At 39.1% G+C, this 27,492-nt stretch overlaps 1 protein-coding gene across 1 annotated transcript; it reads left to right on the top strand.

Moving 5' to 3' along the window:
• The first annotated feature begins 4,579 nt into the window (after positions 1-4,579).
• On the top strand, positions 4,580-26,915 carry LOC133463209 (hexokinase-1-like). Its single transcript, XM_061744599.1, has 21 exons — positions 4,580-4,926; positions 11,313-11,475; positions 14,732-14,880; positions 14,971-15,090; positions 15,273-15,368; positions 15,486-15,585; positions 15,689-15,872; positions 18,255-18,410; positions 18,555-18,642; positions 19,858-20,003; positions 20,312-20,504; positions 20,598-20,709; positions 21,052-21,200; positions 23,178-23,297; positions 23,406-23,501; positions 23,587-23,686; positions 23,770-23,953; positions 24,111-24,266; positions 25,007-25,094; positions 25,354-25,499; positions 26,376-26,915. The coding sequence occupies exons 1-21, from the start codon at positions 4,864-4,866 to the stop codon at positions 26,521-26,523; spliced, it is 2,757 nt and encodes a 918-aa protein (XP_061600583.1). The 5' UTR covers positions 4,580-4,863; the 3' UTR covers positions 26,524-26,915.
• The last annotated feature ends 577 nt before the right edge of the window (positions 26,916-27,492 follow it).

Raw genomic sequence — 27,492 nt, 5'->3', positions numbered from 1 at the left:
TCATCAACATCTATAATGATCTTATTCAAGCTCCAGGTTAAACATTTTGAGCACTGTTTTTTCAGCAAAGCATCACATTTGAATATTATGATTTGTAACATCACATTTGCCTTGTCTGTGATGAAGTGATTGAGGGTCCATGTCCGACATTTTCCAATGATTATTTTCTTGAAGGATTAACTGAAGTCAAAAATCTCTCGTTTCATCATGCATGTTTGCTAGAAAGTGATGTGACACATTACAGGCATCTTTGTTGAATTAATGTACAGAAATGCAAAATGTAAAAAGCCAATAGAACTATATGACTTTGATCAAAATAATCCAACTTTTTATATGAAAAACCATATTAAAGTTTAGAAACGTGATTAAATGTATTTTTTTAACACTCATCTTTTCACTTTACTAATTTCTGTTCTTATGTGGGTCCATATTTTGTTTAATTTATGTTTATCTGAGCATATTTATGACAATATATTGTATAAATTGAAACATGGAGCAATGCAGCTCATGCACTTTGTTATCTTCAACTATTCTGTTTCTCTTTCGGCTTTCTGTAAGATTGTTACCCTGATTCGACATTCCTCGGGGGGCAAGGTGTGTGTGAGTCCTTTTGTGCAAGCAGTTTCATTTTATGTGTGTTAAAGACTCTGTAAGTGTGTCTTTGTCCTTCGTCTGAATCAACAATAAGAGCTTTGACACACACTTGCTGTGGTTCACACAAACACACATGCACAGAGACAAAAAGAAATGGTTTCAAGCAGATTGTCAGAACTGAGCTGCTGCTTCATCAGGATGCATAATGGGATGTGCACTGGACCTACAGGTAGGGTGGTCTTTCTTTCTTTCTTTATTTTTAAATATTCTTTGTTTCTCAGGTAACACAGGCTTAAATTTTGATTTAACATTCATTCATTTTCCTGTAAAGAAATGGGTGAAAGTTTAAAGTCAGGATTTGAGTTTTTGTGAAGTGGATAGAGGGAGACAACGCAATGAGCCAGAAACACCACAGTGAAGAGTCTGTGACGGTAATAAACTATCAATGGTAAGTGGAAAGACTTTGTAGAAAGATATTATCTGAAGAAAAAAAACAAGTTTGGAGAGCAGTTCAGTAATGCAGTTAAGAGTTTACAGTTTTAAACCAGTCAAGAGTTCATAGCCCGATTTAACTGTTTAGAGTTTGTTACTGAAACGAGTTTAGCTATCTATATATATATTTATAGCTTATGCTACACTATCCAGAAAATAACATTTAGCTTGTTAGCAGCCCACTAGCTACACGTCCTACTTTTGTACAGAGCTGCAATTAAAAGTGACAAACGACAATTCACTTATAAAACACAATAACATTAGGTGTTGAAATGCGAACCAGACAGAAGCAGGTGCTCTGCTAAGTTGTCTAAAGCTAACAAGCGGTCTATAAATGACACTACAACTGTGTTTATGTCCTATGGAGGATTTGTTGTGCCACAATTAAATAAATAAATACATCATTAATTAATTAAAATGGAAATTAAATATATCATTCATTCATTAAATGTGTCATTAATTAATTAAAATTAGAATTAAATATGTAAATGTAAATGTAAATGTACTTTATTTGTATAGCACCTTACATCAACCTGAAGGTGAACCAAAGTGCTTTACATAACATACAACAAAATAAAACAAGAATAAAACATATGAACATATAAAAACATCAAGTATAAAAAAGTGTCGCCACACTACTGGGTATTAAAAGCCACCCTGAATAAATAAGTCATTAATTAATTAAAATACCATTCATTTTAAGTAAAAAAATATATTTATTATTTCAGCATTTAATTAATGAATTAATGAATTACACATTTCATTAATGAATCATATATTTAATTCCCATTTTAATTAATTAATGACACATTTAATTAATTAATGATATATTTCATTCCTATATTAATTAATTAATTATGTATTTATTTATTTAATTTTGGCACAAAAAATCCTCCATATATGTCATGCAAAAGTTAATTTCGTTTCGTTTTAAAAGTTATGGACTTGTTTTTAAAGATTTGTTTTACAAAATATGTGGGTAATAAAACATATAGTTGATTGAATGTCATTAGGACCAACTTCACTTTTGGAGATACAACAAGCTTATTCCAGAAGTCCTTTTATAATTGTATATTTATTATTCATTTTGTCTGATGTATTTTAGCCAGTGAGTGAATGGGGAGGACTAATGTATAGTGTAATCTGCAACAGTGGTGTTGGTGGTCAGGGATGAAGGGCCCACCTTCTTTCACTCATTTATTTAATCTTTGCTTCTTCCCTCAGTTTTCTGCTGATATGGCTGCAGTCCTCCAAATAATCCTTAAATGTTAACAAAAACATCACTTTACCTTCACTCAACCTCTCAGCCCCTTTTTGTGTGAAAAACATTTCCATCACATTTGAATTGATTTTAATGCTGTTGATGTGCAGCAATTGCTAGTTTTATGAAAAAAAATATTTCAGGTAGGCCTACTGGGGTGGGTAAAATGTCTATTCAGTCTGCCTCAGTTAAACTGATCCCATCAAGTGGACATATATATATATATATATATATATATATATATATATATATATATATATATATATATATATATATATATATATATATAAATGGAAAAAAAAGCTTTATGTTGTTTTCTGATCATACGATAATGTATACTGTAAAAAGAGATACTAGAACGATGTGACTTTGAACAAAGGAGCTCAAGTGTTTGTGAGGAACCATGTCAATGTTTAGAAACATCAGATTAAATGTATTGTTTTGACATTAATCTTTTCATTTGAAAACAGAATTTCACACACACAAATCCATTGTACCAATGTTTCAATAGACCTGCTCTCTCTGCAGCTGCAGCAATTTGGTTATCTGCATGAAGCTGTATAACTTTCGCTCCTGTTCACTGCACACATGATTATAACAAGACTGAGCAGGTTGGCAGGGAGGAACTTAACTGGTACTCTGAGAAGAACTCAAAAAATGTAGAAGACAAAGTGTGTAATCACTGAAATGAGCATAACACATCACAGAATGTGTGGTATGTTTTATCAACAGCACTGATTTGTGGTTCCTTTTTCACTATTTAAGCAAAAATACATTCAAATAACATTAGCAAAGCTATGACTTAAATTATTAAAGCGTTTCCTTTGCTTTGTAACCTGGTCAAACGTAATTTTCACTGCAAATCTTTTTACCTACTTTGCAAATTCCAAACCGCATGTGTTCAAGGAGCTGTACGACTCTATGATGAACATTTGTGCCGTACAGCAGTGCCTCTTTAATTAGGGACTAATGTGGAAATCACTTAACAGCTCACTTATTATATATACAAAGTGTCCATTTCCCTGTGTCAATGGTTGTTTTCAAGCGGGTCCAGACAACAGAAAGCTGTTGTAGTGAATGGGACGTCACGTCTGCCTGAAAGGGCAGTGGAGTTTAAGTGAGTAGCTTTGTGAAGAGTGGATGTAGGGTCAAATTATGCAGAGTGAAGGGGTAAGTGGTTGTCCTTAAACCCTGGACAAGCAGGTGCTTTGAATAAGAGGAGTGTCAGGTGTGTTTTCCTCTGTTTGGTAACACAGCATTTTTAAGACATTGGAGGGCAAATAAAACAGCATTACATCCCCCCTTCTCTTGTTTTATGTTGGAAACATCCAATTTGTTTCTTTAAGCGCTAATCGAAAACTGACACACATCCAAATCAGTATTCTCACACGCAGGGAGGCGAGAGAGGAAACTAGATCTTCAAGAGATCAATAAGGAGCTTCAGTGGTGACCCGTGCGGTATATGGATGACATTATTTAGATTGAATTAAGATTGAGTCATTTAGCAAAGTAGGGCTCTTACGAATTTGTACGTGAACGTCCACACCATACATTATACAGCATCAAAAGCTACTGATAGTGTGCACTCATCATTTCCAGTGTGAGAGCCCTCAGTGCCTCAAAACAGAAGAGCATGTTGAGCAATGTCTGCCCGCCACGCTCTGCTGCAGGACTCTCTTTCACTGAACTGACCTTCTTAATGTCATGTTGCCAGACTGTTTCTAATTTGCACAGAAAACCTAAACGTTTTACTCACACCCTTCAAAAACCCAAATAACTCTAGTTTTCTCTCCTTCTCCTCCACCTCTACTTCCTTCTTACATCCTGCTTTGCTGGCTGAAAAATAACTAAAGGGCTGCATATCACTGAGTAACATCACGACAGTGTGACGCAGTAACTCACTACTACATGCTACACAGCATGTAACTTTATGACTTCCTTGAAACCCAAATTTCCCTCTGACCTTCCCCCTCCTCCTCACCTCCGTCTTCCCTCCCCCACCGATTAGGTCCTACCCCTCTTCCTCTTCCATCCCTGAGCTTGCCTCCAAAGCCGTCAGCAGAGCAGCCAACCGCAGTAAAGGGGATGTGGCACAAGCCTTTTCCTCCCCGCCCATCGCAGACATCCACACTTCAAAACCAATGAGCTTACAGAAAGTGGGTGGGGCCCATATGCCGGCCCTGCCCGCCTCTTTCCTGCAGCTAAACTTGCTGTCTGCTTCCTGGCCTCACTCACATGCTCAGAGAAGGAAGGGCTATAGCGTCTTAGCCACACATGAAGCTGCTCTGTCTATTTTAAACCACACTGGATTGGACTCAGGATATCTTTATATCTCTTGCTTTGTTTGACAGATTGTATCTACAGAACAGGCTCAGAGGACAGTTAGTCTTTTGTCTTGGTGTTTAAGAAACCTTTTTAGTGTGGCTCTTCCTCCGTCCGTAGGTGAGCGAGTGTATGAGACATAGAAACTGTGTCTTAGTTGGAAACTGCATGTGTGAGAAGGAACAAGAACCAGAATGATTGCAGCCCAGCTACTAGCCTACTTCTTCACTGAGCTCAAGGATGACCAAGTTAAAAGGGTGAGTGCTTTGTGTATCTTCTGTTCTCATTCTTTTTAATACTGATTTTGTGTGTTTGACGGAGGAAAATTGATGTAAAAGCAGACGTGAGAGCAGCCAGAGAGGGCATGCGTTTTAGAGGTCACTGTGTTAGTTTGTATTGTCTCCATCATAGCACTGACTTTGGAAGATCACTTTGTGTGGTATGTGTGTTCAGGAACTATTTGATCTGTGAAACAGATGAAGAACTAAACAAAAATGAATCATTTTTAGAGAATAGATTTGGATCAGTTTGTTTTGGGGAGACATGACAAGTGGCACAGAGGCTGTTCATATAGTAAAATTTGTAGGTAGGCATGACACAAGAGTGTGATTGGTGCCATGATGCAAGAGTCGAGGGGTGTGGCAAAAAGGAGGAAACAGGAAGTCAGCTGAGAGGAGAAGTCAAAATTTGGCATGAAGGAGCAAAGTCATTTCAGGGGGAAAATGAGCTCAGACATCTTAGATAAATAATTGAGATCATTAATTCATCACTGTCTGAAATCAGCAACCACAGGTGGTTCAATGAATCCAATTGTTTTTTTTGTTCTATACCTTGACATGATGCTCTGTCTTTTCAGTTTCCAATCTGTAGCATCACTGTGTTTCATCCAAAACAATGAAGTCCGAGTTAATAATAGCACAGTTGAGGGGGGGAAAAAACTAAAACATACTCATGCAGTGGATCCTTAGAACTCTTTTTCCTAAGCTATGAAGAGCGACTCGGTTGTAAAACATGAATGTGTGTCTTTCATAACTCGCTGAGCAATTCCTTCTGCGAGGAGTTTGGCAGAAAACCCACTGGACCAGTTCAAGTCCCCCTTAGAGCACTGTGCGTATTCGTAACTTTGTATATCTGTGTCTATTCACTGAAAAAAATGACATTTACCAGTCACTCTTAGTTCCTGGCACTGCTCGACTGAATGTATCATTAAACCGTGCTGCCAGAACACCCAACCAGGTCCTGTTTATGAACTAATTTAGACTCATAAAGTAGTAAAACTCAGTGGAGTTTAAAATTCTTCCAGAGATACTTTTGTCATTGCCATGTTTCTTGTTTTTGTCTGATTGTAAAATCTTCCCAAGGCCATTTCTCAGTATTCGCTCGAAGAGTTATATACTGCAAGACAGAGGGTCCCTCTTTAAAGAAGGTGTTAAATGTCACAGCAAAAAAGCAAATGCTTGTCTAAATAGTTGACTTTTTCCTTTTTATGAGTGCAAAATGTTTGCTGCCGTCACATTTCCTTCCTCTGTCTGTGGCTGCTTTCATTTCAGTTGATTAGCCTCTATTCCCACTTGGCAATGCTCAAACCTGTCACTCCCAGCTGTACCTGCTTAGCTAAAGTCAGATCACAGCCCGTTCAGGTGAAAGACATTCATGAGCAACCAGGATCTGATGTAATATAACACATCTCCCTCCCTCTTTACTCCTGCTCTCTTCCCCTCCCTGCCTCCCTGAAATAGGCCAGCTTTGAGCCATGTGACCGTAGGTGACAGAGGGCTTACTGTACATCTACACGCTCACACACAGAAGCAGGTGTGGAGCTTTTATAGTGGAGATTTGCATAGCTGGGTTTGTCTGGGCTTTCAAAGAATCTCCTCTAGCTAAAAAATTGCGAAACAGTTGGCTAAAAATATGAGCAGCCTTAAAGTGGAAGTGCTGTTGTCAGCTGAGCGTCTCTCTTCTCTGCTCAATCCGCTGCAGTGTCCTTGACTGATTCCCCGATGCACTCCGCGCTATTAGTCCACGTCCAAAGCAGTTTTAAGTGTTGTTTGTGTATTAGCTTAAGGTGGAATAAGGGAACATGCAGGAGTGGGCGGTGTGGAGGACAGTACTTTTCCACATAGTGGTGCATGTGCGCACACAGCGGAGTCAGGTTTCCCTGAATCACCTCATGGTGAGAAGGAGAGCAAGGCATTGTTGAGAGGAGGAATGCAAACAGAAAGGAGAGGGACAAGGAGAAGGTGGGGGTGGAGGCGGGGGGGAGCATGATCTCTCCGAACTGCAAATGCGGTTCTGTGTGGTATTGGGGAACTTGTTTCAGAGCCTCAGAGGTGAGCTAAGGGGTCAATGTGACCTTTTACAAAACTCATGTTTGCAGACAACAATGACCCCACGTCCCCTCAGGGTGTGTTCAGTTTTGATCACCATAAGGGGACATGAGAACTGAACAGATTAGGTTTTCTTGGAAAGCTTCTCCCCCTTCAGCCCACAACAGGGATAGTTAAGTGAGCTATGTCAGATCAGATGATGCCCCATGATGAAACGCTTGGGCATGAATGTCAACTACAGTTTCTGTAGTTTCTGCAGCTGCAGCAGAAACTGCAGGACAGACTGACCCCATACCCCCTACCACCCTTCTTTTTTATTTAACAAAGGATGAAGCCTGGCAGCTGAGAACACATTGTTATTCCAAGAAAAAATAGATAAAAGCTTTTCTAGAGGATCATTGGGAACACATTGTTATTTAAAACGTGGGTATGACGAGACCAAAGTCTCAGGCAAGCAAGTGAGGGGAAAATAATTAGCTGAGATCAGTTAAAAATCCTGCTTTTATACTACTACCTCAAGGTCATTTTATTAAGCTGTAGTTTTCTAATGAAGGTTCTACAAACAGGAACGATATGTTGACAATGTAAGAGTCACGAGTAGCATTGTGGACAGTGTGACCGCTGGAGTGGCACACACAGTGTGCAGGATATTTTATCCAGTAGAGCTTGATGACTTTTTAAAAAAAATTTAAAACGTGATCGATCATTGCCACTGCCACAGTTGTAATGGGCTCAAAAACATGAAACTTACCTTTTACATTTAGCAGAGACCTAGGATCAGATGTCCACAATTGTTTTCCATCTTAGGCCTTTTTAAAATGATTTATTCTGAACAGTATAACTAAAAATCCCCAAACCCAGGGCTTCAGAAACCTTTCAGTCATCACTGACAAGGATTTAGACACAAAAAAGTGAAACATATTATATTGAAATCAGCAAAGGTTGGATCGATATGGAAAATCTGGAGCAAAAAAAGAACCAAACAAACAAAAACAACAGCATTTCTTACATTTACTTTGAATTGTGTTTCTTTGATTTCAAGTTATTTCATGTTTTTTTTCATCAACTTCAGGTCATTTGTCAACATGCATCCATTTTTGAATTTCGGCCACAAAACACAGTCCAAAAACCATTTGCAGTGCAGCTTTTACAGCTTTGTATTCCTGCCATTTCTTCTGACTGCAAAGGAAATGACACTGTTGATGCCAAGAGAGGAGGACTTTGTTTTTGGTCCATTCTTTCCGAAAACATGTTTTCGGATGTGAAACAGTATTTTGCCGTCCTTGTCACATACGCCATTGTAAAATGTTCCATCCGTTCTCTGTTCAGGAAGGGTCAGGACTTTATACAGGCCACTCAAATACTGGTACCGTCTTCTTCCTCAGCTATGTCTTTCGAGTGAGTTCACTATGTGGCTTTACGATCTCTTATTTAAAAATACTTGAACATCTGTGGAAAAGATGCGGCCTTGAAGGCTGCCTATGTTGCTTGTAAGTTTCAATGTACTTTTCTGCATTAATGCTGCCATGACAGAAGTGTGAAGGACCTTTTGTCAAGTTCACAGAGCCTGATGTTTCCTGACCATTTCATCCAGCTGCTGATGACTATGATCACATTACGGTACATATTTTCGCTGTGTGATGGTCAAATCCCGTATGCCTTTGAGCCCAGAGATGTTGATGTGGCTTTTGGATGGCATTAACGGGGTCCAGGGAGCCAGACTGTTTAGCTCAAGCTCGGACTAATATTCCTCCAGATTCACTTACTCGAAATTATTGATGAAGGGGAGCGTCTCTGCCAATCGTCAAAGACTTCTTACAACCGCTGTGTTGGTTAATGGTTCAAATCTGCATTAATTTCTAGTGTTGCATAGCTGATTTGAATTAAGCAGGACAATTAAAAAAAATAAATAAAAATACAACAGCATTTATGTTGATTTACTGTTGTTTTGCAGTAAAGACAGCAAGAATAACAAGAAGCATGAAAGTCTATTAAATAGTATAGTATAGTTCTTTATTGTCATTATAACTTATGTACAACGAAATTAAGTGCTCTCCAGTCAGCGCATCATATATAAAAAAATAAAATAACTGAAAAATAATCCAATAAAATGTATGGTAATTTAAAATATAAACAAATAAAATCTATATATATCTAGACACATTCACCGTTCCACATCAACACACTGACCCCACAAGAACCTTCATCAGCAAATAAGGTTTTACTTTTCTTTTTTTTTTAATCCTTTTACAAGACCAGGGCAATTGCAGTTCTTTTAATCACATTTTTTTGACCAAAAGATGTGACTGGCAGGTCACAGCAGTTGTCCTTAAATACAGCCCAGCTCAGGATTATGGCTTTGTTTGTGCTGTGGTCCAGTAGTTTTCTAGTATGAAGGTATTTTAATGAGTACATGGAGAGTAGATTCAGTGACTCAGTCGTAGGACTGGGCGATATGGACCAAAAGTCATATCTCGATATTTTCTAGCTAAATGGCGATACTCGATATATATCTCGATATTTTTTCTGTGCCTTAATCGGGGTTTCCCCCAAAGCATTATAGCATAGCATCTCTGTTAGCTTCATTTTTTCTGAGGCAAACCCTTAAAAAAAACAGTCTTAAAACAAAGCCTCGTGCCAAATGGCACACAGGTTCCTTTATTAACAGAGGTCTGCACAATATCAAAATGTATAAAACAAATGAAATAAAATAAACTGCCTGCATATATAGAATAAAAATTCTTCTTGAATAAAATAAAACAATTAAACAATTGCATAACAATTAAATTAAAATACACTGCAATTAATACAATGTAGACAGTAACAGGCAGACTTTTCCACTGAGGTTGACAGTTGTGCAAATAACCAAACATTTGTGCAAATCTCAAATAAAACATTCAAGTCAATTTGTCACAAAATAAGCTATATCAAAATCATAAAAAAAAAAAAAATTCTAAAAAAAAAAAAAAAAAAAAATTTTTTTTTTTTTTTTTTTTTTAGAAATCGATATAAACGATATTGTCTCGTACCATATCGCGTTTGAAAATATATCGATATATATTAAAATCTCGATATATCGCCCAGCCCTACTCAGTCGTAGGTTTCCGTCTGACAGAACCATGTGCTAATGAACTCTCATCCCAAGGACAGACTCCACATTTAGATCGAATATAGGGAATGTATCACCCAGAGAGCAGTTGACAATAATGATCCAGCTTGTTAACATTATGCAGATGTGACAACACGCCCTGTTTTTGTCAAATCTGTGACAAACTTGACTGACCACTTCCCCAACGTGTTAAAGTTCACTTTGCTTTTTGTCCTCACTCAGACATGTTTCGTATAGTATAGTAAGTATAGACAAAGATGGATTTTGCCCATTAGTGTCATGCAGTGGCTAGCAGATGGAAAACATTTCCAGTAAATGCTCTCTCACTCATTTTCTCCAGAAGACCAGAGCTACAGTTAATGTGTGACTCCTAAAACAGGAAGTTGTTCCCTTCTTTTTTATTTTACAAGTAACATAAGTAAATCATCACTGACATTCATTGCTTTAGTATCAATTTGTTTCATTACGTGGTGATGTGACATTTAACCAGACCTGATTTTTTGTTGGTCCCTCTCACAAAGAGCAGGTTTTCATGTAATCACGGCCTGTGACTGCAGACTGTCACTGCACTGACCGCAGGACTGAGCAGCTTCATCTGACACACTTTACAACTTCCAGACACAATGATAATTGCTTTCTAGTGCACTGTTGTCTGTTGATTGTGTGGTATTGCTGATAGTGTTCCTTGTAAATTGTCTACTCTTTAGCTGATGCTTGGCATTTCTCCCACCTGTCATACAGTTGATAAAGCCAGAAAAGAATTTCCTTCTGTGCCACGATGTTGATCCAGAGCTGATCCTGTGCCATTCATTATATTGTTTTGCAACAAAATAAGTGCAAAAATAGTAATCGTATTTTGTGGTAATTGAACTATAAACCGGTACTGTGCCTGACAGTGGTGTTGTTGTATGTACTGTATACATATGGTGTATGGACTGACAGTGTTGTAATATTCACATTTGGGCAAAATACGACCCACCTAATTCTGGGCATCCCCTAAAGACAAATAATACAACACAAACGTAAGAATCAGCTGGTAAACTGAGGTAATGTTAATTAAATTGTCCAGTGTGACGCCTTTTGTTATCTTTAAGGTATCTGTTTCAGTGAACAATAAAATAGTTGTCTGCTACTGTAGGAATGGATAAGAGACAAATCACTTTAATTGAGGCTAATGTTTTGTTCCTTCTCTGATGTCTATTTTCAGATTGATAAGTACCTGTACTCCATGCGTTTCTCTGATGAGACGTTGTTGGACATCATGCAGCGGTTTAGAAGGGAGCTGACCAAAGGACTTGGCCGGGACACTAATGCCACTGCTGCCCTGAAGATGCTGCCATCGTTTGTGCGGTCAATCCCTGATGGATCAGGTCAGTATCCATAAACCTAATGAATACTGGTCTAATATTACAGTCAGCACAGAGACACTGAGGAGGGAATGTATGCAGCCTCTTATGTATGTATGCATGTTTTTATGTATCTGTCTTTTCTTATTTACTTGTCTTGTGAGAGAAAAACACATTAGAGCACAGATGTGATGTGATGTTAATTCCTGTTGTCTGTATTAAGTGTTTACGGCCTGACATTTGCTCACAGGCATGATGCAATTTCTAACCTTGTTTCATGATCAATATTCTGCCTCACCACATCACTATCTCCGTCATTGAACGGTGCACTGAAAGTGCAGCCACTCTGCCCTTCACATGAATGTCAGAGTTTTTCCTCTTTTCACCATTCTGTACTTTAAGAAGAGAGTTTCAACCATATGAAGGTATAGACTTTGTTACACTGAGCATCTCAATAATAATGACAATAAAGTGGAACAGGATCTCAGCACTGCTCAACAACAAATAACTTTTTTCAACAGACGTTCTTTGTTCATCTATTACATGAGAGCTGTTTGCATTGTGCACAGTGCTGTTCAACATCACTGTACACATGTGAATCAGAAAAAAACACCAATCCACACATGGCACATAGAAAGTCAGTGTAATGATGCCAAAATTAATATGCTGTGCATGATGATGATCCACTGGGATGATCCCTAAAAAAGAAAAAAACTAAAAAAAAAACCTAAATGCTGAATTACTTTCAGACAGGTTCATCTGCTGATGAATTCTTCTTTAAATGGAATTGGCTTTGAATGGTAGGAGTACCAGACCTCTTTCACTTCAGATTATCTTTGTGAAGTGAGTGGTTATGTATGACCAGGCTAACTTTTTTGTCAGTTCACTAAGTTGATTGTTTTGCTTTGCATGTATAAATTGTTGAGAGGTTCAGTAATTAGGGAAAAACATCCGTTAGATAAACATTGTAGAAGGTTTATCATGAAGTTGTCATGGCAAGACAATTCAAAGTTTTCTAAATTGTTACATTTACAACATGATTCAATGAACTAAGTCTACTAAAGTGTACTATATGTACTGTACTATAAGTTGATTCATTTATATTTGACCTTCTTAATGAAAGTACACAAAGACTGACTGAGTTGGGACATGGCTTTATGAGGCCACCTGGTTAATGCTTCTGTGCACCAGCGATGCAGGTAGAGCACGCACAGCCCCCACGCCGTCGTGCGCGTTTATACTTCTGTTATTGTCTGCATCGCTCTGTAATAACACAGCCAACCTCGAGGAAATTGAAGTTATTTTCTGCAGCACTGTAGCTTGCAGTGGTGAGTTTCCTCCTGTCAACTCCCTGTATGTAGCTCAGACGTCAGACATAGCAATGAACCAAATAATGTACACTTCACACGAGTTGGAGCTGAACAATTGTTTTTATAGTTGTTTTATTTCCTATGTTGGATGGATCTGGTTGTACCCGATTTTAAAGAGGGGGAAAAAAAAAAGAAAAAGCAACAACTAAGAAGAATTAGTGACGGGAGAATTTGATAAAGAAGAGCAACTCAACCAATCACGCGTCGACATGGTTGACATAGGTCGCAATGTTGTTGATTCCATGGAGAAGCATGAATTAGGCTTAACTGTTGTCATGGCAACATTTGTTAAAAGTGTAATTCTAGAAGTGTGCATAAGTAGCATAAGGAAATTATACAAGCAAATAAATATATAAGTATTTTCTGAGGAAAACTTAAATGTCCATATGTAAACATTAGTCATATTTTACCGTCATCATTGAAAAAGAAATGCATGTAAAAATGGTTGATATAAAAACGGTCTGCTCCAGTACAGTACAGTTGCAGTGAGGAACTGCTGAACTAACTTCAGGAGTTTTAAGCTATGAAAAGCAGCTGTCATAACAGTTTATCTAATCAGAGACCAGTTGTGTACAAGTTAAACTATAATTCAAAAAGGGGAAAAAAAGAAATGTTATGAATCCCATTTAATTTGACATACTGTAGTTAATGTTTCTGTTTCTATCACAAAAAACATACTTTAAAACTTCTTACTCATAATATAAAGCTATACTTTCTGTTGGAATAAGAGTAAAAATCTACATTGTCCATCTGGTGAGTAAATTGTAGGCATGGTCGTATTTGTAAGACTAATCTTCATCTGATTCCTTTATATCTATGGATTTATATCTTTGTGAAAAGTCATTATGCCCAATCCCTGGATTTATTCATGCTCTCCGTTCCCACAGTGTGTGATGAACTGGGTAAAAGGCCAGGCTGCCCCACCGGAGTCTGTCTCAGGGTTACTGGGAGCTGATCCCACAAAATGCATCTAGTGCACTTTTACATGACTGATTAAAATGCTTGTACTTAAGTCGCACATGTTGAACTGATTCACATTGGAACTGTGTGGTCAATGATATTGATTTCATGGCTCTTATGTGCCATGTAATTGCTATACATATTTATACTGAAAAAAGTGAATTTCTTGCTCATTTAAATGAATCGTTTCAATTTGTCACAAGGAAATGAATTATTGTAGGTACAGCCAACATAAGTTAACAAGATGCAAATAAAAGTTACCTTGTTAGACTTATTAACTTAAATAGGATTAACTTAATTTTCTTGATACCAGTTGAACCAGTTAGTAATTCTCTCTTTTCGGTGTTAAATCGTGTAGCTTCTACTGTCTTGACCAGGATGTAAAAGAGAGTCTTATAGCCATAATCTCTTCTGAGCTTCAGACCAGGTGAAATGAAGGTGTCATAAAGCTTCTGGTTGTGTTAATCATTAACCAATAAATGTACAGGGAACTACTGCAGGACAGTATTGTGAAGCAAATCTGCACTGTTGACAGAAGTATATGTCTATTCATGAAGAAATAGCTGAGCACAACGACCAGACAAACCTGCTGATCTGAAACAAACAACTGAAACAGTTGAATGTTTCAACACATTACCTACATTGCTCAAAGACTGCACTCACCATGCATTAACTCACAGCGAGAAGTGTGTTTGTATGCTGGGCTGACAGAAGATGACTCTTCTTATAGGACACATTGTCAAGTATAGTGGATAATGGAAATCCGATCATATGTTGTACAGTAATACACACCCTTAATTTACAATACCAATAATTCTCTGTAGTGACTGAAATGTGAGCGTTAAAGTCTGTGGCCATGTATCGTAATGCCCTGACGTTTCTCTTTCTCCCTATCCCCCTTTTTCTTCTTTTGGTTTCTGCCCATCTTTCCGCATCGCCTGCCTCAACAGAGAAGGGAGACTTCATTGCTTTGGATTTGGGGGGCAGTAACTTCAGGATCCTTCGTGTCAGAGTGAGCCACGAGAAGAAACAGACTGTGCAGATGGAGAGTCAAATCTATGACACACCAGAGGACATCATTCATGGCACTGGAACAAGAGTAGGTTTATAGTGACATATGGAGGCATGTACATACATGTGCACACATCACATCTCTGTCCTAAGCTTCCCCTCTCCACATCTGTTCCAGCTGTTCGACCATGTTGCTGAGTGTCTCGGTGACTTCATGGAAAAGCACAACATCAAAGACAAGAAACTCCCAGTCGGTTTCACTTTCTCCTTCCCCTGCCAGCAGAGCAAACTAGATGAGGTAAATAACAACCGTCTTAGTGTTTGATTTAGTACCCTACCGTTTTAAATATGTGATAAACTGTCTTTCATCGAATTTGCTGCAGCTGTAGGGGAAATCTGCTACGGAGTAATATTTGTGCTCCGCTGTACCACTCTGCTAATCATCAAATCATCAACATTTCTCCATTTTCTTGTCTCCAGAGCTACCTGATAACATGGACAAAGCGTTTCAAAGCCAGCGGGGTAGAGGGGATGGACGTTGTAAATCTGCTTAACAAAGCAATTAAGAAACGAGGGGTGTGTATCATCTTTTGTCTCTCTTGGTTTATCCTAATGCTTTCATTGCAGACAGGAAAATAACCTGCCATCACTGTGAAAACCTCAAAAACAATTGTTTACGTTTACTTGTCTCAGGACTACAATGCTGACATCATGGCTGTAGTGAATGATACCGTGGGAACGATGATGACATGTGGCTTCGATGACCAGCGTTGTGAAGTTGGCATCATCATAGGTAACGTGCTCTTGAGTAGTTTTATGAAACAGTCAAACATCAGGAAGGATCATTTTGATCAGTAAAATGGTGAAACTAAGTGTGTAAATGTCTGTGACTGCAGGTACAGGCACCAATGCATGTTATATGGAGGAGCTGCGGCACATTGACCTGGTGGAGGGAGACGAGGGCCGGATGTGTGTGACCACCGAATGGGGGGCTTTTGGAGACGACGGCAGGCTGGAAGACATCAGGACAGAGTTTGACAGAGAGATAGACCGAGGCTCCCTCAACCCAGGCAAACAGCTGTACGTCAACAAAGAAGAATCGTTGAGATAAAATGAGCTACCCAGACACACAGTGAACACAGGATGAAATTAATGATTGTCTGTCGCTTACACCGCCAATCATCCACCTCCAATCTAACCCTTTCCTCTGAATCGTCTTGTGTCACGCCATCTAACCCAATGTCTTCTTTCACTACATCGATATATATCTCCTCTTTGGTCTTCCTCTAAGCCTCCCTCCTGGCAGTTCCAACCTCATCATCCGTCCTCTGTATTTGTCTAAACCAGGGGTCTTCAACCCTGGTCCTCGGGACCCCCTGTCCTGCATGTTTTAGATTTTGCTCTGAATCATCACACCTGATTCTAATTAATGGTCGTCATCAGTTTGTCATCAAGGTCTGTACAAGTCTGTTAATGACACAGTTCTTTGTATCAGGGTGTGATGAAGCAGAGAAACATCTCAAACATGCAGGACAGGGGGTCCTGATGACCAGGGTTGAAGACCGCTGGTCTAAATGATCTCAGCCTGGCCTCTCTGACTGTCTCTCCAAAACATCAAACATGCACTGTCCCTCTGATGTGCTCCTTCCTGATCCTACCCGTCGTCACTCCCAAAGAGAACATCAATGTTTTAACTTCTGCTACTTCCAACTCAGCATCCTGTCTTTTCCTCAGTGCCACTGTCTCCAACCCATACAACATTGCGGGTCTTCCCACTGTCTTGTACACCTTTCCTGTCATTTTATTACACATCACTCCAGAGACTTTTCTCCACATGTTCCAATCTGTTTTCACACACTTCTTTACCTTTTGACCACACTCTCACTCTGGACTGTTGCTCCCTGCAGCCTCACCGTTCCACTTAGGTCCCTCTCATTCACACACTCCGTCTTTCTGCAGCGTAACTTCATTCCTTCCTTTCCAGGACATACAGTGGGGCAAAAAAGTATTTAGTAAGACACCAGTTGTGCAAGTTCTCCCAAGAGAGGCCTGTAATTTTCATCACAGGTCTCTCAACTATGAGAGACAAAATGAAAAAAAAATCCAGAAAATCACATGTCTGATTTTAAAATAATGTATTTGCAAATTATACTGGAAAATAAGTATTTGATCAATAACAAAAGTTCATCTCAATACTCTGTTATATACCCTTTGTTGGCAATGACAGACGTCAAATGTTTTCTGCAAGTCTTCACAAGGTTTTCACACCATGTTGCTTTTGGCCTATTCCTCGATGCATATGTTTTGGGGCTGTCGCTGGGCAACACGGACTTTCAACTCCCTCCAAAGATTTTCTATGGGGTTGAGATCTGGAGACTGGCTAGGCCACTCCAGGACCTTGAAATGTTTCTTATGAAGCCACTCCTTTGTTGCCCGGGCGGTGTGTTTGGGATCATTGTCATGCTGAAAGACCCAGCCACGTTTCATCTTCAATGCCCTTGCTGATGGAAGGAGGTTTTCACTCACAATCTCACGATACATGGCCCCATTCATTCTTTCCCTTACACAGATCAGTCGTTCTTTGACAGTTATTTGGTCTTGGCCATAGTGGAGTTTGGAGTGTGACTGTTTGAGGTTGTGGACAGGTGTCTTTTATACTGAAAACCAGTTAAAACAGGTGCCAAAACAGGTGCCATTAATTAATAATTAACTAGTGGAGGACAGAGGACCCTCTTAAAGAAGAAGTTACAGGTCTGTGAAAGTCAGAAATCTTGCTTGTTTGTAGGTTACCAAATACTTATTTTACTGAGGAATTTACCAATTAATTCAGTAAAAATCCTACAATGTGATTTCCTGGATTATTTCCCACCATTCTGTCTCTCAGTTGAAGTTACCTATGATGAAAATTACAGGCCTCTCTCATCTTTTTAAGTGGGAGAACTTGCACAATTGTTGGCTGACTAAATACTTTTTTGCCCCACTGTACCTCCACCTCTCCAGAATATCCTCCACCTGCTCCCTGTTCTAACTACATATCACAATGTCAGAGGTAAACATCATAGTTCATGGAGGTTCCCGTCTAAGTTCATCTTGTCACCATAGCAAACATGAACAGGCTCAGAGCTGATCTTTGCTGCAGTCCCACTTCCACCTTGAACTTCTCTCACACTTGCAGCACACCTCACCGCTGCCTTACAGCTCCCACGCACATGTCCTGCACCAACATACTTCTCTGCTACTTCTGACTTTCTCATACAATACCACAGCTCTTCTCTTGACACCCAGTCGTATACTTTTTCGAGGTCTACAAAGACCCGATGCAGTGCCCTCTGACCTTCACAACAAGTAGCATATTTTACTACGACACAACAACAGTCTGTTGGAAGAAGCATTATGTCATAATTGCCTCAATTTCAGGATGTTTTACCCACATTCACTTGACATCTTTTCTCTCTGCTTTAGATTTGAGAAAATGGTCAGTGGTATGTACATGGGGGAGCTGGTCCGACTCATCCTGGTGAAGATGGCCAGAGAAGGCCTGCTGTTTGAGGGAAGGATCACCCCGGAGCTGCTCACCAAGGGGAAGTTTGAGACCAAGCATATCTCAGCCATAGAGAAGTAAGTCTTACCACAGTGCAGAGGAGAGCAAGATGCACTCTCTTTGTCATGTACTCATCAAAAATAAAAGCATTCACTTATATTTTAACTCTGTTATGATTTCAGTTGTAATAATAATAATCTGTGTACCTCTTTCTTTTGTAGGAGTAAGGAAGGGTTGGCCAAAGCAAGAGAAATTTTACAGAGACTTGGTGTGGAGCCTTCAGCAGATGATTGCATCGCTGTGCAGCATGTGGGTATCGTTACTAAAGTACAACTCGAACCATGTAGAGCTCTTTTTTCAGGAAAGTCACATGCATTAAAATTGACTACATAGGGCGCTATATAAATCCAAGTTATTATTATTATTATTATTATTATTATTATTATTATTATAGGGCATGTTTAAAACTGAAGAACGACATTTCATTAAAGAATCATTCCAGCCATTACATAAACCTCTAAAAACATATCTGTTAATAAATGTTTTTTTTATTCCTTCTAACAAAGTCCTTTTGTCAGCATATATTTTTTTTACCTCGAACATTGCTTGGTTTTAAAGTAGTAATTTACATAACCAGCTGCTGGTTTGACCTCTCAAATGTTTCTAATTTCTAAAGAAACTGAAAAATGTGATATTTAATGTGGCAGCTTTAATTTTTCCATACAACTATAAGGTTTTAGTACATTTAAAAAAAAATACAGCCTCAGATCTGAATGGAGATAAAAGAACATATAACAATTTATCTATTGCCTAATTTGCAATTGAGATTTTTCAACAACAAAAAAAAAGATCCCTGCTCATCCCCGCATCCTCATGCACAGAATAATCAGAAACGGTTCTTTATTATGATTACTTTTTGCTACAGCACATACACTAAGTGAGAGTTGCTGATGTAAATAATTATTTCCAAAAAACATCAATTACTTTATTTCTGTAGATTAGGGTTAGGTGAGTTTATTTTGTTTTTGTAATTTAAATTTTCTTAACTCAGGCTACGACTGGGACCTTAGTCTCAATTTCGTACTATATTATTTGTAAATATGTGCTGGTATGACCATAAAACTTGTTTTAGAGATAGACTGAAGAGATGCTGGGATGTGTCTGCTAGCTCTCCAGCACACACTTTCAGTACCCTGGGATTTATGTTATCTGGTCCTCTGGCCTTGTGCGTGTTCACTCTGGAGAACTGCTTCCTTGGAGAACCCAGGTTCAAGCCCCGTTGATGGGAACAAAAAATATACAACTTATGGCCCCTGAGCAAGGCCCTTAACCATAGTTGCTCCCTGGGCATCCAGAATAAAGGCAGCCCACTGCTACTTGTCTAATTAGTGATGGGTTAAAAGCAAATGACAAATTTCAGTGTGTATACTGACGAATAAAATGAGTATTATTTATTATTATTATCTTTCTGATGCACTTGTGCTGCGTGGTGAATTTCTCCCCTTAATTTTCTTTTTCCTTTAGGTTTGTGCCATTGTGTCTTTCCGCTCTGCCAACCTGATAGCTGCTGCACTTGCTGGCATCCTGATAAGGTTGAAGGAGAACAGAGGAGTAGGACGACTCAGGACCACCGTGGGCATCGACGGCTCTCTGTACAAGATGCACCCACAGTGAGTGTGTTGATTTGAAGTCTCAGCTCTTTATCACTATATATATGTGTGTGTATATGTGTGTGTGTATATATATATATATATATATATATATATATATATATATATATATATGTGTGTGTGCATGTATATACACTTAAAATAACTAAGATTTGTTGCCAGGTGCTGGAACGTTAACTGTTAACGTTAACATATGATGATGTTTCTAGCTTCTTCATCATCAGCATGCCTGATAATGTTTACAGGACAGCATAATTGTTTTATGAAGGGTTCATAGTTCAACAATTAACATTTCTTATCCATTTCAGGTATGCCCGTCGTCTTCATAGAACAGTCAGACGTTTGGTCCCTGACTGTGATGTTCGATTCCTGCTTTCAGAAAGCGGCAGTGGGAAGGGTGCTGCCATGGTTACAGCGGTGGCCTACAGACTCGCTGAACAATCCAAACAAATTGCACAAATACTTTCCGAATTTCGCCTGACAAATGAACAGCTGCTTGAGGTGAGGACGGAATGATACGATATCAAAGTATATCAGTGTGTCAGCACAGTATTTAGATAACTCCAATAATGAAAATATTCATTATGACTCCAGGCAAAGGAGAGAATGAGGACAGAGATCCAAAATGGCCTTTCAAAGAGCACTCAGGACTTAGCTACTGTCAAAATGCTGCCAACATTTGTACAAGCCACACCTGATGGCTCAGGTAACACACTCACAGATGCACACACGAGCAACCTGAAAATATGCAGCATAATTTTTGACACATATTGGGAACAGAGGACTGCCAAGGTCATTGCGGAGTTACACAATTTTATTATTTTAAATGAATTATCTGAAACTTTGCCCTTTCATGGAAACATATGCTTGATTGCGTGGGGTGGAAAAGCTTGATTTTATTTTGCAATTTCACATAAATTTCCGATGTTCAAATTCCGTGTTTTAAATCCATGAAGACTTCCTCTGACATTCCTGTGCAAGTAATTTTTTGTAGATGTTGGTTTTTTGGTACCTGGTTATGTATTCATCTGTCTGTCTTTGCAATTAGAGCACGGTGACTTCCTGGCTTTGGACTTGGGGGGAACCAACTTTAGAGTTCTCTTGGTCAAGATTCGCTCTGGGAAGAGGAGATCAGTGGAGATGCACAACAAGATCTACGCTATTCCTCTTGAAGTGATGCAGGGTACAGGAGAGGAGGTGAGATCCACCAGACGTGTAACCTTTTATTTCCAAGTTCAACTGAATGGATTTGTGCAATGAAAGAATGACCGACAGAAGAATAAGTGAAAAGCCACTGGAGATGGTACAGCAAGGATTAAGATAGGTAGGTAGGAGGTTGTAGCATGATGCTTGCCTATTCAGATGTAGGTAAATGAGATAGTAGCTGGGAGGGAGGTGAATAGGTTGAAGGTAGACAAACGGAGAGGGTGATTGGTTGAGATTAGGATTTAGTTAATTAGCTAACTTCCGTGAACTGATTGAGGCTAATCTGCTTTTTCTCTTTGAGCTTTTCCCCTTTGCTCTCACTTATTAGGTAGGCCAAGAAATCTAGTACAAATTTCCCCACAGGGTTTTACTTCGTGATACAGTCTTAAGCGGGGTACACACACATGGATTTTATTTATTTTTTTATCTGAAGAAATTTTTCTCTATAGAGATCCCACACACGAAGATAAAACAAGTCAGGCATTTATCGCACTGTGGTGTGCGCCGATAATCTCTGCACAGAGCACCAAACAAACAACAGTCCGTCCCGCAGCCGGTCAAGAATCTCGTCCTCCAAACCAGAAATCTTTCCTGATCAAATGTGATCTAAGAAAAAGAAACAAAATAGAAACATAGCATAGAAACATAACAACTGGAAAACGCAACAGGATGGAAGAAGACATACAAGATGAGGAAATGATGGTGGTCTTAGGACTTTTGTGTTTGGAAAAACCAGAAAAAAGAAAAGACTATGGAAACAATCCCAGAGACCGCGTGAACACAGACTTTATAGTCTACTGAGTGAGCTCAGGGTGATTTGTTGTCAGTCGCTAATGGAAGGTGCCATTAGCCTGAAACAAATGTGGCAACATCAAGAAAAGACATTGTGCATGTTCAGTTGTGTTAATGCCGGCTCGCTCTCTTGATTGGCTACATTCTGTTCCACGTCACAATCTTTGTCGGCTGTCCCCACACACATGAAGATTATTTGTCGTAAATATTGAATAAGTTTAATACCTGAGATTGTCGGCCCCGACCTGTTTCGGAGCCGATTATCGGGACAAATTCAATCTTAACACACCTCAGACCACAGGATAATCTGATTGGATAATCTGATTGTAAGACTTAAGATAGTCTGAAGTTGCTCGGGAAGGGAAAATAGGGACAAAAACAGCCCGATAATCTTTATATGTGTAGCCCGCTTTAGACATAATCTAGTGACTGTTGTTATACGTGGCGTTTTTAATCACTGCTTTAAATCAAATTTGATTTTCTTTGGCTGTTTTCGGGTGCTTCATCCCATCTGTGTTATGAAAGCTGCACCATGTGCAACAATTTAGTTTCAACAAAATCTTGATTTACCACAATGTTACATTTTAAAGTTTAAAAATGAATTACTAATCGTGTTGGACATTGGGCCTACCCTTTTCAGAAAAAGTTGATACGATTTCCTGACATATTAATTAAATAAATACATTATGCTTAAAATATCACATTAATACAATAACAAAGCTCCCTTTAAACCATATTTACATGTCTGCACTCAGCAGTTGGTTTTAGACTATGCAGATCGCATCTCAACTCCAGCCGCCCCCTTTACTGTGGGGCGTGCTTCTCTGCATACCCTGCTAGAGCTTTGTAGGGCTAAGTGTAGCCGGACAGCAAATGCAGCACGATGCAAAAGTGGGTGAATATAAATACTTGAAAGCTGGATAATTCTACTCTGATCTGGCTCTGTAAATCTGACCAGGTCACCACATTATATATTTTCAGACTGAGGCAGCCGCAAACAGAAGAGACTGTGACAAAGCTTGAGTGTTTATTCTTACCATACTTCAAACATCTAAGTTTGTCTTGTTTTTTTTTGTTTTTTCCAAATATATCTCCTTTAGATGCAGGCAGTGCAGAATGTGTGATTTAGAAGCCAATTTACTGCATAATTTAACATATTTCTTTCTCCTCTTCCAGCTGTTTGATCACATTGTGCACTGTATCAGTGACTTTCTGGACTACATGGGGATGAAGAACGCTCGTCTTCCATTGGGCTTCACCTTCTCGTTCCCCTGTCAACAGACTAGTCTGGATGCTGTGAGTATCCTATATTTTCTTTCTGTCCTGCACACTGTTCAGCCTAGTGGTTCAAAAGTGCATGAAAATGTCATATGATATGTGGACCTTGTGTGTGTTGGTCTGCAGGGCATCTTGGTAACATGGACCAAGGGCTTCAAGGCCACAGACTGTGAAGGAGAGGATGTGGTGGGACTGTTGAGGGACGCTATTAAGAGAAGAGAGGTAAAATATGAACAGCATCCTTTAGTCAATAATGGCATAGTGCAGAATGAAAACCGTAACATCGTATTGTCTGCTGTTCCTCTAGGAGTTTGACCTGGATGTAGTGGCCGTCGTCAACGACACTGTGGGAACCATGATGACCTGTGCCTACGAAGAACCCACCTGTGAAGTTGGACTCATTGCTGGTTAGTTGACATCAAATTCACTCTCTTTGTTAGAGACTCAGTTTTCTGTGTGTTGTCCACTTAATGTCTGGCTCTGATTGCAGGTACCGGCAGCAACGCCTGCTACATGGAGGAGATGAAGAACATTGAGCTGATCGATGGCGACGAGGGGCGGATGTGTGTCAACATGGAGTGGGGGGCTTTTGGAGACAACGGTTGCCTTGACGACATTAGGACAGAGTACGACCGTACTGTGGACGAATTATCTCTCAATCCAGGCAAACAAAGGTGCTGCATAAACACAAAGTTGTTTAGTTCATTAAAGTTTGAAACATCCTTTATTTTAAGTTTGAGTCATATCCTGATGACTTGCTTGATATTTAAAGAGATGGATTTATTTGCATCATTCACAATATGCATATTTTTTTTAATTTTCTTATTTTAGATATGAGAAAATGTGCAGTGGCATGTACCTTGGTGAGATTGTGCGGAACATCCTCATAGACATGACGAAGAAAGGATACCTGTTCAGAGGACAGATTTCTGAAACCTTGAAGACCAGAGGCATCTTCGAAACAAAGTTCCTCTCACAGATAGAGAGGTAAAAAGTCTAGAAAAAAGCTGTGTTGAAAAAATAGACTGGACTTTCTGTTTCTCATGACGCCAAGCTGTGGAAAGTTACGACATTAGAGGCATTAAAGCAGCTTCCCTCACTGAGCAGAATACCTCAGTTATATTCTGACAGCAGGGATACTTGGAAATCCTGTAGAAGCATCAAAACCATCCAATAATTATCCAACATGATGAGCACCGGTTGTGTTACAGAGACGTCTGATACATCCTATATGCCACATTTGTTGTATGCCGTCCCGTTCAGTGTTTGGTAACTATGTTAATTAGGTTAGGAGCCTAATTAAAAAACAAAATGTATGAACAGCCTAAAAGTCAATACAGCCTTAGCTGCCTGGTTTGTCTCACAGGTGACCTGCTCTCCAAAGCTCAGCTGCTAAAAGCTTCAACCATCACTGGGTCTCATACTCTCGTACAGTGATTACTTATCTGTTAACATGACTAATAAGAGTGTAGGTTAGTAAAAGGAAAATTACATTTCCAAGGACTGTTGCTAAATTGGATCACCATCTCATCCTTATATGCAGAGTGGTGTTGCAGGGACTGGTACCAGCCGGCTAGCACGATAACTTCAGTAGATACTCTGCTGCATGACTTTCTTAGACAAAACAGCTGCTGTTTCTTCACGCTTTTTTAATATGTCAAACTCTTAAAACTGACACGTTCTGTTCTGTGCTTTTAAGCCTCAGTCTTTTGTGTCTGCTTCTCCAGTGACAGATTGGCTTTGCTGCAAGTGAGGTCCATCCTGCAACACTTGGGGCTGGACAGCACCTGTGATGACAGTATCATTGTCAAAGAGGTAAGACCGATGCAAGAACTTGGGCAGAACAGAGCTCAGTGGTCAAACACTACAAATAAATCATCTAGTAGCTGTTTCAGTCTCAATCTTACACATTCTCACGTCGACTCTGAGGAACAGATAAAGATCATTTATCATTCCTTCTTGTTATCTTATCAAAGACAACAAACAATGTGACTACATCTGTATTCTGTTTGTATTCTGTTTTGCAGGTACAATGTGTGAAGTTTTGCAATAATGATAACGTTTGTATTGTTAGGTGTGTGGAACCGTGTCCCGCCGTGCAGCTCAGCTGTGTGGTGCAGGAATGGCAGCTGTGGTCGATAAGATAAGAGAGAACCGTGGACTGGACCATCTTAACATCACCGTAGGGGTTGACGGGACACTTTACAAGTTACATCCACAGTAAGTTAATCATTTTTAATCCAGCATTTATTGAATTAAAAAAAACACATGTGGCTTGACCAGCAGTGGTTCAGGGTAGAGCTGGGTATCGATTCAAATGTTAAGAATCGATTCGATTCTGATTCTTAAGATTCAGAATCGATTATCACCATTTGATTCGATTCGATTCGATATTGATTTTAGTTAGTGTTGCCTGGATTATGAGTAAAATAACTATATAAATAATAATTTCACAATAATTATTGTGAAACAACTAAGAAATAAATAACTCAAATAGGCATTTCAATATCCATTTAAAGTGCAAAAAAAGGAAGAAATTGCAACAGCTCAAGCAGTAAACAAATTATTTTAGCTCGTCTGATTTATTCTGTCACCAGACACACAGCTTGCCATGAAGCACCCGGCATTTTTCAGGTATTTCATGACAAACCGTGTCCGATAACAAAGAAACCAAACAAGCTATAGTAAATATAGATAATATGAACTTCATTGAACTAATATAACATTTAGAAATTTAAGCTGAAATGTCCAGCATTTTCTCTAAAGAAAAGTTCATTTAGTTCAGAAGTTTTCAAAACTACTTGGACTACTGGGATTAAAGTTCACCAGGCGAAAATGTAATGATGAAAAAAAAACAAAAAAACAAAGATGTAATCAAAAAAAAAAAAATCGATCTTTAGACTTACAAATCGATTTTTAGAAATTAATATGAGAATCGATTTAGAATCAGAGAACCGATTTTTTTCAACACAGGCCTAGTTCAGGGAGAGGATGGCAAACCCAGACCTTCCTCTGCACCTTTACATCTCATTCACCTTTGTTTTTGTTTTGTAATTCTCCATCCAAAATTAAGTCAGATTTCTTTTTTCTGTCCAGTTTCTCTCTGATCATGCACCAGACTGTTAAAGAACTGGCTCCTCAATGTTCTGTCAACTTCCTGCTGTCGGAGGACGGCAGCGGGAAAGGAGCTGCACTCATCACAGCAGTGGGCTGCCGGCTAAGGCAGGAGCTGAACAGTAATTAGAAAACCTCCGTCTGACAGTTATCTCCCCACTTCTCCAACTCCCCGTCCTCCTGTTCTCTGCTACTGTCTCCTTTTCTTCCGAAACAAACCAGCTCACTCAACACATCACACTCGGGTAGCTACTTTCTCTGTGGCTCCAAGTAAAGGAGTCAACTTTCCTTGTTGTGTTAGTAATAAGATTATTTTTTAACTGTAAAGCACCAAGTCTGTTTGGTGTTTTAAATTTTTATGATCTTAGTGGACAAACTTTTCACTGGGAGGAACCATCAATCCATCCGTCCATCCATCCATCCATGTTCTAAACCCGTTTGATCCTGTACAGGCTCACGGGGGTCTGCTGGAGCCTTTCCCGCTAGGAAGAACCAGCTCCGGTTTTGGAAAAAAAAAAAGAAAAAAAAGACAGAGAGCAATTTCACACATTCTTGTAATGATTCTCCGTCTCCATCTGGAGGATTTATCTGGCTACTGCGGTCAGTTACACTTCTCCCAGGACATAAGTTGCAGCATAAAACCTTAAGGTTTGATTCAACATATTCAGAACAAGTTTGGATATGAAAGTGTTTTTTTTTTTAGACGGAAATGTGTTTGAAAGGGTAAAAGATGGTGTATAAATGTGATAATCAAAGAGAGATGAAAGGGATTTTTTTTTTCTTAAAGCTTTTTAATATCTTACCCAGATATAATACAATATATCATATTCGGTTGTTATTTATTTTGATTGTATTATGGGAAGTGTTTAAATATTAGTGTTACTGTAAATCTGCACAGAGGAAGCCACTTGCTACATTCCCTCAGATACTATTTGCTCTGCACCTTCAGAGGGAACCTGCACTCTGACTTGATCAGGAGGAAATTTCCTTTTCAAATGTTGGCTGAATGTGTAATATACAAGAAAAATCTTTATTTTTATCTGTTCTCTATTGTGAAATACTGAATGTTCTGTTATCGGTACTAATCACAACTGTTGAT

Source organism: Cololabis saira, chromosome 2, assembly GCF_033807715.1.
Source record: "Cololabis saira isolate AMF1-May2022 chromosome 2, fColSai1.1, whole genome shotgun sequence".
NCBI classification, from domain to species: Eukaryota; Metazoa; Chordata; class Actinopteri; order Beloniformes; family Belonidae; genus Cololabis; species Cololabis saira.
Note: the sequence above shows the minus strand (reverse complement) of the source record. Positions and strands in the feature narration are given on the sequence as shown.